At 37.3% G+C, this 12,254-nt stretch overlaps 1 protein-coding gene across 1 annotated transcript in view; it reads right to left on the reverse strand.

Moving 5' to 3' along the window:
* The window catches only part of CEP120 (centrosomal protein 120kDa), an 88,814-nt gene extending 77,539 nt beyond the window's left edge, over positions 1-11,275 (reverse strand). The window contains exons 1-5 of the mRNA XM_008566519.1: positions 11,164-11,275; positions 10,819-10,896; positions 7,031-7,187; positions 5,275-5,389; positions 2,355-2,496 (exon numbers count right to left, since the gene is read on the reverse strand). Of these exons, the coding sequence (XP_008564741.1) occupies positions 2,355-2,496; positions 5,275-5,389; positions 7,031-7,187; positions 10,819-10,867 (463 nt within the window). The 5' untranslated portion in view covers positions 10,868-10,896; positions 11,164-11,275. The remainder of the gene's footprint in view (positions 1-2,354; positions 2,497-5,274; positions 5,390-7,030; positions 7,188-10,818; positions 10,897-11,163) is intronic.
* Between the last annotated feature and the right edge of the window lie 979 nt (positions 11,276-12,254).

The following is a 12,254-nucleotide window of genomic DNA, read 5'->3' on the forward strand; positions in this document are numbered from 1 at the left end:
AAAATAAGTGCATATCTATATGAGGAAAACTGCAAAACTATGATATATAAAGAAAATTTAAAAATAACTAAATAAATGGAGAGTGAGTGCATGTTCATGGTCGGAAGACTCAACACTGTCAAGATTTCAGTTCTTTTCTACTTGACCTATAGATTCAGAGCAATCCCAATCAAAATCCCAGCAAATTATTCTGTGGATACTAGTACCCTCATTCTACAGTACAGAGTTGAAAATGAAAAAAAAAAAAAAAAAAGAAAAGAAAAGAAAAAATTATTCTGTGGATACTGACAAACTGATTCTAAAGTTTATATGGAGAGGCAAAAGACCCAGAACAGCCAATTCAATATTGAAGGTGAACAAAAAAGTCAAAGACTGATACCACCTGACTTCAAGCCTAATGTTAACGCTACAGTAATCAAGACAGTATGGTATCGACAAAAGAATATATAAATAGATCAATGGAACAGAATAGAGAGCCCAGAAATAGACCCACATAAGTATGGTCAACTGATCTTTGACGAAAGAGCAAAGGTAGTACAATGGAACAAAGACAGTCTTTTCAAGAAATGATGCTAAAACAACTGGACATTCACATACAAAAAAAATGAATCTAGACATAGACTTCACACCATCTCTAAAAATTAGCTCAAAATGGATCTCAGACCTAAATATAAAATGTAAAACTACAAAACTAGAAAATAACATAGGAGTAACCTAAGTGGCCTTGGGTATGGAAACACTTTTCAGATAACAACAAAGGCACATCAGTGAATAAAATAATTGATAAGCTGGACTTCATTAAAATTTAAAATTTCTGTTCTTTTAAAGACAAAGTCAAGAGGACCAGAAGACTAGACTAGCCACAGACTAGAAAAATGTATTTGTAACAGTCCTTATAAAGGACTTTCACCAAAAATATACAAAGAACTCTTAAAACTCAATAATAAGAAAATGAACAACCTGATTTAAAAATGGGCCAAAGACCTGAACAGACACCTCATCAAAAAAGATATACAGATAACAGGTAAACGTAGGTGAGCATGTTCAACATCATCTGTCATTAAGGAATTGCAAATTAAAACAACAAGATAACACTATACTCCTATTAGAAAGGCCAAAATCCAAAACACTGATACCACCAAATGCTGGTAAGAATATGGAGCAACAGGAACTCTCATTCACTGTTGGTGGGAATGCAAAATGGTATGGTCAATTTGGAAGACAGTTTGTCAATTTCTTACAAAACTAAACATACTTCTACCATACAACCCAGCAATTGCACTCCTTGATATTTACTCAGATGAACTGAAAACTTATGTCCACACAAAAACCTGTAGATAGATGTTTACTGCATTTTTATTCATAATTGCCAAAGCTTGGAAGCAGCCAAGATGTCCTTCGGTAGGTGAAGGGATAAATACACTGGTACATCCAGACAATAAAATATCATTTAGCACTGGAAAGAAATGAGTTATCCAGCCATGCAAAGTCATGGAGGGAACATAAATGTGCTTATTACTAAGTGAAAGAAGCCAATATGGAAAAGACTACATCATTCCAACTATGTTATACTACGACATTCTGTAAAATGCATAACTATGGAGATAGTAAAAAAGATCAGTAGTTGTCAGGGACTTGGTGGGAGGGAGAAATGAATAGGTGGAACAGAGGATTTTTAGAGCAGTGAAACTATTCTGCATGATACTACAATGGTGGATACATGTCATTACAGTTGTCAAAACCCATAGAATGTACAACACCAAGAATGAATCCTAATGTAAATATGGACTTTTGCTGATGATGTGTTAAGGTAGGCTCATTAATTCTAACACCACCACTCTGTAGCCGAGATGTTGATAGTAGGAGAGGTTGTGCACATGTTGGGGATTGGGGCATATGGGAACTCTCTGTACTCTCCAATCAATTTTACTGTGAAGCTAAAACTGCTGTAAAAAATAAAGTTTATTAATTAAAAAAGGAAGAAAGAAAGATGAAGGTTTTGTTAAAGCACAGCTGAGTTAATAAACAGAGAACAAAATAACCAGTTTGGGCTTTTCTATACTCATTCTAGAAAGAAAATTTTCCCAAGTAGCAATTTTTAAAAATAATACAAAATTCTGCTTTGTTCTACTATACATCAAACAATGAAAAGATATGCTTCCCCTATTTCTAAGATTTGTAAACAAGAGCTAAGAGAAACAAGTGTTACATGTGTAACAATGTCACAATATTTGTCTGCTGCACTAGAGTAGTTCAGCTTACATTCCCTCATCTATCTATAACCCACCTGCTTCCTAAAGTTCTAGTCCAAAGATGAAACTTCTCAGAGAATGTCTCAGAGATGATGCACAAACCTTTTCCATGGCGAGGGGGGGCTCCCTTTGCTTTAAAACTATCCATTGGTGCTTTTGTATCTGTTTCCAAAGCAATGCTTATCTGTATCTCAGACTTGAACTTGGTGTATTTATTACTCAGCAACTGGTACCATTTTGGTGCCTAGAGAACAACAAAACAACAAAATGCCTTAATAGCTAATAGCAAAAAAAAAAAATGTATTGTGTATTGTGAAATGTTCTACAAGGTTCTAAATAGATTTCCTGTAGTTTTTCAGCACTTTCTTCTCTTTCAACTCAGAAGAAATTAATCCTGCTTAGGAAGCCATCAACTGAATTTCCCTTTGAAAAATGTAAGTAAAAGTTTAGATTATCTTCGTTGCTTCCATTCCTATGCTTCAACAGCTAAACTATTAAAGCAAAAAGGAAGCCATCAACTGAATTTCCCTTTGAAAAATGTAAGTAAAAGTTTAGATTATCTTCGTTTCTTCCATTCCTATGCTTCAACAGCTAAACTATTAAAGCAAAAGGGCTGTCCAGTTAGCTCAGTTGGTTAAAATGAGGTGTTATAAATAGAAGAAAACACAATATATATATTTTTTCTACCTTTAAGCCTTATATCTCCAATCTTACTTCATCCCTTAAACAACAAAAAACTACGAATTTTCTGTTTCCCTAAACCCTACTTTTCTACATTTTATTATATCTTTTATGCCTGCCACATTTTTGCTTTGCTCTGCTTATATCAAATAAGGAAAAGAAAATCTTAGTGTTAATAAAAAACACTAACAAAATACTAACACAAAGGCCTAACGGTAGAGTTCTGTGTTATGAACGATGTTCTTGACTATAAGGAAACACAGGCCTTCTCACAGAGTGAAGTATGCTAAATTACTTAGATATCCTGCCTTGAGCAACATCAGAAATTCTCACAGCCCTGGACTACATGTATTACTAATGGTCAGCAGGGGCGCCATTTCAATATGTGGAAATGGTATTCTTACTGTGACCACTGTTAGACAAAGGCACAGTAACTGGTGCTTATACTGATCAAAACCATAAACTGCTGTGTTATATTCAGGTTATGTATGTTTTATATTCAAGTTATGTATGTTTAAGTACAATAAAATTAACTAGGCCATAAGTTTAAAAAAAAAATCAACAACCTAGTTTTTTAAAGATAAAAATACAGTAATAGTTTGTTGCTATACTTCTTATGATAAATATTTTCTAATTTTAAGTATAAGCCTAAAAACAATTTTAGCTACTTGCAGAGTTCATATTTTTCTGTTGTATAGCTCAAAAAAATATATCTGAATGTTTCTGTGTTTATATTTATCTACAGAAAATCAATTTATTTTGAACTTCAAATATTCTACTACCCAATTTCAAATATTTCTGCTTGTGAACAGAAGAGAATAAAATGGCACTTGGTTTTCATAAAACTAACATAATTTTGAACCATTTCTCCTTAATTTTGGTAACAAATATATTGACAAACTGTCCTATAGGATTAGACAAGGGGATGAGAAATGCCAAGAACATTTAGAAGCATGATCTCTTCCCTCAGATACCTTCCTCCTAAGAAAATTTACCTTCTCTACAACCAAACTACTGCAGAAGAATCTTCCAGACATGTGCACGTCAGAGGAGAGAAGCTGGATAAGAGAAACATCAGTGGCCCAATAAGGGACCTTGGTTCAGGGTCTAAGACTAATGAAGGAAAACCTTTTCCAGGATAAGGGCTCAGAGAAGAGAGGTGATGAGTATCCAATGATGGGGAAAAACAAGTCCTCGTTTAAAGGATTTTAAAATTTCAGTTTCTTTTGAATGATTCCAACTTTGGGCTGGACTGGCTGGTTCATTTGTAAATATCACGGCTATCAGCAAAAAAAAATGTTAGTAACAGATAAATTTTCTTCACAGATTCCTAATTTAAAATTCAAACCAAGAATGGAGGAGTTTAAAATAAAAAAGATATTTTTTATTTTTCTTAAGAAAATTGTGACTAAAGACATTAAGAAAAAGTAAAAGGAAGATTTCTAAAGTCAACCACACAGAAAAAGTTTAGAGGATACTTAAGAAGACATAAGAAGAAGCATGTTCAATAATAAAAAGCACTAACACAGGAATCAGAACCCTGAGTTCTTTTTGTTCAAATGGAAGGAGGTTATGGTCATATAACATTGTGTTTCAGTAAGTTTGCTTACTCTGACTGCTACATAAGGAATGCAAGGAGTGGGAAGCAGGGAAGCCAATCAGGTTACTATGATAGCCAAGGTATGAAGTGAGGGAGGCTCAGGTTGGGGCGGCAACAGTGAAAGTGCAGAATAGTAGATGGATCAGGATGGAAAAAAACCAACTGCAATGGGTGGTTACGGAGGAAGGAAAAGGCAAGTGTTAAGGAAGACTTCTGTATTTCTAACTTGCAAAATTGGAAAGACAGTGCTGACCATTCACTGAAGCAAGGAAAACTGGAAGAAGACCAACTTTGAAAGGAAAGCTCAGGAGTTGAACATGTTAAGCCTGAGGTAACAGCAATTTGGATACAGGTTTGAGCTCAAAGACAACTTTCTCTGAAAAAGATAGTTCTTGGTCAAAGGAATGATTAAAAGCTTGGAATTTCCTTAATCAAATCTATAAATTAAGATATAAGAACTGTCACATTGATTCAAGCCCATGATCTATCCAGTCCAATATTTTATGTACTTTTCTCTAATCTGATATCTATCGAAAATAATCAACTGTCTAATTGAATAATAATTAAAAGCTTGGAATTTCCTTAATCAAATCTATAAATTAAGATATAAGAACTGTCACATTGGTTCAAGCCCATGATCTATCCAGTCCAATATTTTATGTACTTTTCTCTAATCTGATATCTATCGAAAATAATCAACTGTCTAATTGAATAATTTTTAAAAAATCAAAAAGGCAATACCTGCTTTGTTTCTTGAGCAGTTCTTAAGTCCAGAACAATGTAACCTATGGTTTCCTTGGCTGAAGATACAGGATCCAAGGCAAAACACTGGAGTTTGATAGGAGTACGCTGTAGCCTGTAACATAACAACGTATGTGATAAATAAAATGGTTTTATTGAACCGACTTTCTGTTAGCCCTGAAAAAAGTGTCTATTATCAAGACAATTATAATTTTGTTGGATAAGTTATATTTCTTCCATATTTTTTAAAAAACTCATCAACTGGCAAGAACTATCTACTTGTCTATATACCAACTAAATAATATACGAAATGTGTCAAAATCTTAGTCTCTCTCATCTAAGAAGCTATCACCTAGGTCAATGTTTCTCAAGCTTAATGTATAAAACCCTCTGAAAGTCAAAAATTATCATAAATCTTCAGGAATGATTTTAAATTATTTTTCTTATACTGTCACACACATAAAATTATAAATACACATATACAAGTATGCTTATAGCCCCTTTTGTAGCTGAAAAAAAACTTAGGAATTAAATACCATAAAATCATAAACTACTAAAATTTAAAGTAATAATTTAATATAACACACAACAATGTTCTGTAAGCATGATATTGACTGGTATAGCATGGGCTCTTTCTGAGTTTGAGGCACCTATATTGGCTCATGCGTTGAGCTGAACAGATTTTGCTGTCACTTCTGTCTAGTAGAATTACTATGAAACTGCACTTAGCACGAAATCATCAGTTATAAATTCAATTTGTCTGTGTTATGTTCTCAGCCTACAACAATCAGAGTGGTACCATGTGGCACTAACATAATTGTAAACATAACCACAAATGCAGGCTCTCACATCTAACAGCAGGACTCGGTCTAAGTAGACATTCCGGATGCCACTGAAAAGAAACACAACATTCTGGAATTCTCTAAGAATTTAATACCCTTTCACATAAATCCATGGACTGATCTAGCAATAGAAGCAAATAAATGTCTACTAGCTTTCCTTCTTTTTTTAACTTTCTGTTTTGATTTGATTTCGTACTGAGGACAAGCAAATACTGAAGTGATTATGTGTTTCACAAAAGGAAATACATCTTCAACCCTTTAATAAATAAAACTAGTGCTGTTCTTGCCTGCTTTTGGTCACAGAGTTCATGAAATGATGCTATAACTTTAAGTCTATTTTATATACTAATAAGTGTTATTTAAAATCAAATATAAAATTAATGAGAAAGAATCCCTTATATAATTACTTTCACAACTTTTCACTGGATGGCTCTACATATCCTTAGCAAGCCAGGTAAATATACAGTAAATGATAGAAATTACAATGAATTCCAACCCATATTTATTGGGTAGGCATGACCAAGGTACTTCTAAAATATCTATTATCTCACATGTTTAAAAATTTTTAAAAAGCAGCCAAGTGTAGTATAGTGGTCAAAATCTTAGGCTCTGGAGCTACACTGGCTAGGCTCTACAGCACTCCATCTGACAGACTTAGAGGCAAGTTACTTAACCTCTCAGGTCTGTTTCTTTATCTGGAATATGGGGGAAATAACACCAACTTTCATATGGTTGTTCTGATATTTAAATGCTATTGCTGAAAAGTACTTTGAAAATTTCCTGGCATATTAGAAAAACTCTGTAAATACGATTATTACTATAATCTGATGAAAGCTATAAAATTTATTGATTTCTAACAGCCCGAAAAGAAGAAATGGATAAAGATGCAAATTTAAATTAAAAATAACAGTCACCTGTGCTGATGAAGTGCTTTCCTATCAATTTCCCAGGCTAACTCAGTAGCAAATTCTGGCTGGTCACTATGATCCACAGGGTCAGTAGCCAACTGTTCTCCATCAAACTTTGCTTCTACTATAAGCATATGCTTTGGACGTTTGGGGAAATGGCGACCTGGAGAAATAAGACTATACAGATTAACTGGAAAAAAATCAAATAGTATCACTTAGTGTGAGTTTTTTAAAACTGATACACACGTATGTTAAGAGTGGTTGACTTATACATTCCATAAACTAGCTCACTAACACATACCCACACAGGTACTCACTTTCATGATTCATAAGAAACATTAACCAAATTGAAAGCTATAATTTATAAATCAGTGCTTCTCAAACATTAATGTGCATATGAATCACCCAGAATCTTATAAAAACATACATTCTAGGGGCTGGCTGATTAGCTCAGTTGGTTAGAGCCCAGTGCTGTTAACACCAAGGTCCAGGTTCAATCCCTGTACCTGCCAGCTGCCAAAACAAAAAATAAAACAAAACAAAATGTAGATTCTAGGGTGGACTTAAGATTCTGCATTTCTAACAAGATCTCAGTTGATGTCAATGCTGCTCTCGTTGTTTCACACTTTGACAAGCAATGATCTCAATAACATTTAGAATTAAAGAGTTAAAAATGTGATTACACCAATTTTAGATATTACTGTACCAATACTTAATACAGACTAGTATCTGAAGAGCTGAGAAATAATCAAATTAGCAAAAACAAATTTACCTGCATCTTAATTTTCCTGTTAGTTAAGAGTACTTTCCAAATTAACTAAAGAAAAATAAGTGAGCATATATATTCATTCATTCTATTCTCAAGGACAATGTTGTGTATTACCAAGAAATATTAGAATATTCTATTACACATCGCTTTTCATTTGTACTGCATGACATCATTTCTTCAATGTTTACTGAAGGCATATCCAGAGTCAGGTAATACATCAGACGATAGGATACAAAGAGTAAAAACAGAGTACTTGCCCTCAAGGAACTGAGGGTCTAGTGGAAAAACACAAACTTAAACAACTGAAAACAGGAAGTTAAAGAACACCAAGGAACAACGCTATGAATCTTGCACTGAGTCAATACTAGTCCTCCTGTTTATAGGTCTGGTAAGGGAGATCTTGGGGAGGGGAATTTTAACCACCGTACAGTAAATAAATCCCTGCTACTACTCACCCTGGCACAAGCTACAGGTTAGGAAGTAAACTTCTCAGACAGACTTTAACTGCATACCTTGTTTCAGCTGAGACTCTCATTTGCAACTCCTTATTAGGAGTCTTAATATAGCTGGCTCCACTCTCCCAGTCAGCACTCACACAGTACTCTTTCTGGACCTCTTTTATGCTTCTCTAGAACACTAGTTCCCCAAATGAATTCCATATATGTCCAAAGAACCTATATTTTTAGTCACACTACCATAACAAGCTTGAGAACAGAGGATATGCAGTGGAACAAACAGGTGCTTGCCTTGCTCCAAAGACAATGAATACACTGAAAACAAAAACCCTGTGTTTTTCATTCTTGGACTCTGTACATAGCCCAAATTTTGCTCATGATAGAAACTCAATCATGTGCTTTTGCATAAGAGCATTTCTAGAGGTGTAGTCAAGAAATTGAGAGCAGCTCAATATAAGTGAGGGGAGATGAGACTGAAAAGGTAGGCAAGAGGTCTACAATAAAGGGCTATGTATGTTACTCTAAGTATAAACATTATCCTTTAGAACAAATAAAGATTTTAAGAAAATCAGATTTGCATTTCAGAAAGATTATTCCCAGATAGTAATGGGGACAGTCTAGATGTTTCTGGAAAGGAAGAAAATATTTAGGAAATAGACTATGAAAAGATTACCACAATGAGGATCCCTATCCAAGGCAATCACAATGTAAACTTCATTCAAAAGTTTATATGTAGCACCTACTATTATTTAGAAAATAAAATCACTAATACTTGGTGATCATCTGGAAGTTGGGAATGGAGAGGGAATCCAGGATGATGATGACTCCAAGGTTCTTGGCTTGAGGCAGCAGTGTGGTTACGATGAATGGAATACAAACACACCAGTTTTAGGTATGTTTGTGGCAACAACTTAACTGACATCCTTGACTCCAGGTTCTCTTGCCTGCACACTGCTACTAATCTTGAGAAACTCTCTTATTTAGGATATATGCTGCCAATCTATTTCTAGAACATTAATTCTAAACTCCTTGGCTTTCAAGATCCTCCAAGACCTATTAACTCTAGTGACAAGCTTGTTTCTTACCATAATATTCCTAAATATTCACCTTCCTCAACCTTGATTATCTTATTGACCTCTGGTTCCACCCACTATGCTCATTGCAATTGTCCAATTGCCTGGAATGACTTTCTTCCATCCTTACCTATCTAATGATTATTTATTAATCAAGGCACTTCAGCCATCATCCCCATACCCCAAACCTATATTTAGTCCATGTCACATATTTTTAATATTATAGTACACCCCAACATGTTGTGTCCTACACATTAGTTTGATCTCCCTATGTTGACAGATCCCTAAGGGAAAGGATATTATATTTCTGTTTCCTAATAGCATGGGGCACAGTTCTAAGCCTAAAAGCTTTTGCTAACCAAATTATAAGGTGATTTCAGGCCTATGTCTAAAGAATCAGTAATCTAACAACTCCTCATGGCTTCTGTTCCAAAACTCAAAAATTAGGTTTACAATGTTTCCTTTCCTCTCACCACCCAAATAGTGCCAGGCCTCCACAAAATACTCTCCCATGGGGGAAAAAAAAGTTCAGCCACGCCCCTGATCCTGCTCAAGATGACTCCTTAACATGTTACTCATAACCTGTCCCCAATTTATCTATCAACTCCTTTGCCCTCCACTTTCCTGCAATCTGCTCTACAACCACAACTGAATTTAAGCAACATTTATTGAATGAATTGAAGCAAGACAAAATATATTTTGCTTTTCCATACCTTAAGTGCTCTTTGCTCTTCCGTTTGCTGGGAATGCCCTTCCTTTTTTCACCTGACAAATTCCTAATCATCTTAAGGACCCAAATCAATGTCGCCTCCTCTTGTAAACCTTCCCCAGTTTCCCCAGACAGGGGTGATCATTCCCCCTTCCATACTCTGAGGAATTATTTGTTGACATATTCCCCGTGCTACATCCTCAGCTTTTAGAATCAGGACTATTTTATTCTTATATTCCCAGGAGAGTGCCTGACACTCAATGAGTCTCCAGTAAAGAAATGTCATTCATTCAACCAACAAAACTTTAAGAAATGTAAAGTACACCTCTTAACAAGTGTAGTCCTTTAAGCCCTCCATCAAGACTTGTAAAGAGAATAGCCTCCGCAACACTTTAGAAATTGAAGGAAGCAGTGTTCAAGTGAAAGGCAAAGTTCTTACTAAAGCTATTACTGGAACACCGCTGAACAGAAGGTGCTTTCCAAGCCTCTTTCGGCTCACATATAAAAGCCATCGACATGCTACTACTGACGGAAATCGTTTTTTCTAGATTCTCTGGGGCTATGGCTAGTCACGCTAAATATCACTTATCCCTAATAGCTCTCATACTCCCTTGAGAGACTTTTAAATCAATTACCTAACGGACCTTGCTACGTACAACTTTGAACAAGTCTTCGGAGACCACAAAAGCAAAGATGACAGGGTTCTTAAGGTTAACAAAGTCTCGGTCCCACACTACTCTTAAAATTCAGGAAGCAGCAGTTGCAAAAGCAAGTCTCAGGCCGCTCACCTTCTAGGATGGACACGACGATGAGCAGCTGGTCGGACTTGGAGACCATGGTCGCGATCGGCAGCCCGGAGGCGGGGTCTGCTTGGCGGAAGAGGGGTCCGGGTGAGTCGCGGGTAATTCGGCACACCCGGCAGGGCTCCCGGCGGGCCCCCCACAGCCCGCCCACTACCCCGGACACCCGGACACAGCTCCGCGGCCCGGTCCCGCCACCGCCTGCAGCGCGCCCGGATCCCCCGCTCCAGGCCGCCAATTCAGGACCTAACCCGGCCCCAACTCAAAGCAAAAGCCGCTGTGCAGCCCAGCCTGGCCCGCCCGCAGGTAGAGGAACGCCCGCCGCTTGGGGACCTTTTGCCGCCTACGTAGCCGCTTTTCAAACGCCCGGGCAGCCGCAGCGGCCGCCGCCGCACCCTGCTTCCGCCTAGCAACCAGACCCGCAGGCCCAGTGACCCGGGGAGGCTGGAGGACAAAGGGCGATAGAGACCAGGGCAGTCGAAGATAGAACGCCCCTCAGCCCGCTTCGCCTCCCGCCGTTTTACGCTCGTTTCCAGAGCCCTAAGGAGAACTAACTCATTACCTCACAGCGCCCCCTGCTACCCGGACAGGGGAAGGCGGTCGATTTGATGGGGCTAGCAGCGCAGGCGCACTACTGCTGTAAACGCTTCCTGAAGCTGCTTAGCTCCCTTTAAGGAGGATGAGTGAAGCGTGGTTTTTACACTATGCCCCAGCTGCAACCTGAGAAATACATCAGTGGAAATTAAAAAAACAATAACAAAAACCCTAGCTCCGTTCAGGTACCCAAGTCTGAAGTCTAAATGCCCTAAATTGTCGTCGCACGGCATCTCAAATACCTGCCCTTTGAAGACAAGCAGCGTCAATACGGTAAATACTGTAATTGTTGGCGCTTACGTAAACTCCCCGAGAATTTCCTGTGCATTAGAAATTCCCCTAAAACAAAAACATTGTCACGTGGGCAGTGAGATTTAAAGGTGTTGGTTCTTCTACCCCGACTACAAGTAACTAATTAGCAAAATCAAGACTAAAAAATAAATGAGGCGTCGAAATGCTGTCCACCGAAAATTTCCTCGTAACGTCTCCCAATTTCAGACTTTATTTTAGGGAAGATTAGAAATCTTTTGGAGGTTATCCAGCTTGAAACCTAGATGACCACAGCGGTTGGAGCGATAAAAGCAAAAGTAAATCACAATAATAGATGACAGGGAAAAATAAAGGAGCAGAGTTGGAAGGCACGAGGTATCTCCCCTGCTTTCTTGCTGTGTAAACGTAGAAGCTGATGTTTTGAGAGCAAATAATATAGTGTCTCTGGACCTCGTTGTCGTCGACTTCCTCTTCTCCTCCTCCTCCTCCTGCCTCTCTTTGTGCCCCAAAGAAAAGAAGGTGGATGGGGAAATTGAACTAGATTACTTCTAAGGCCCTTT

The sequence above is a fragment of the Galeopterus variegatus genome, unplaced genomic scaffold (genome assembly GCF_000696425.1).
Source record: "Galeopterus variegatus unplaced genomic scaffold, G_variegatus-3.0.2 Scaffold249, whole genome shotgun sequence".
Classification (NCBI taxonomy): Eukaryota; Metazoa; Chordata; class Mammalia; order Dermoptera; family Cynocephalidae; genus Galeopterus; species Galeopterus variegatus.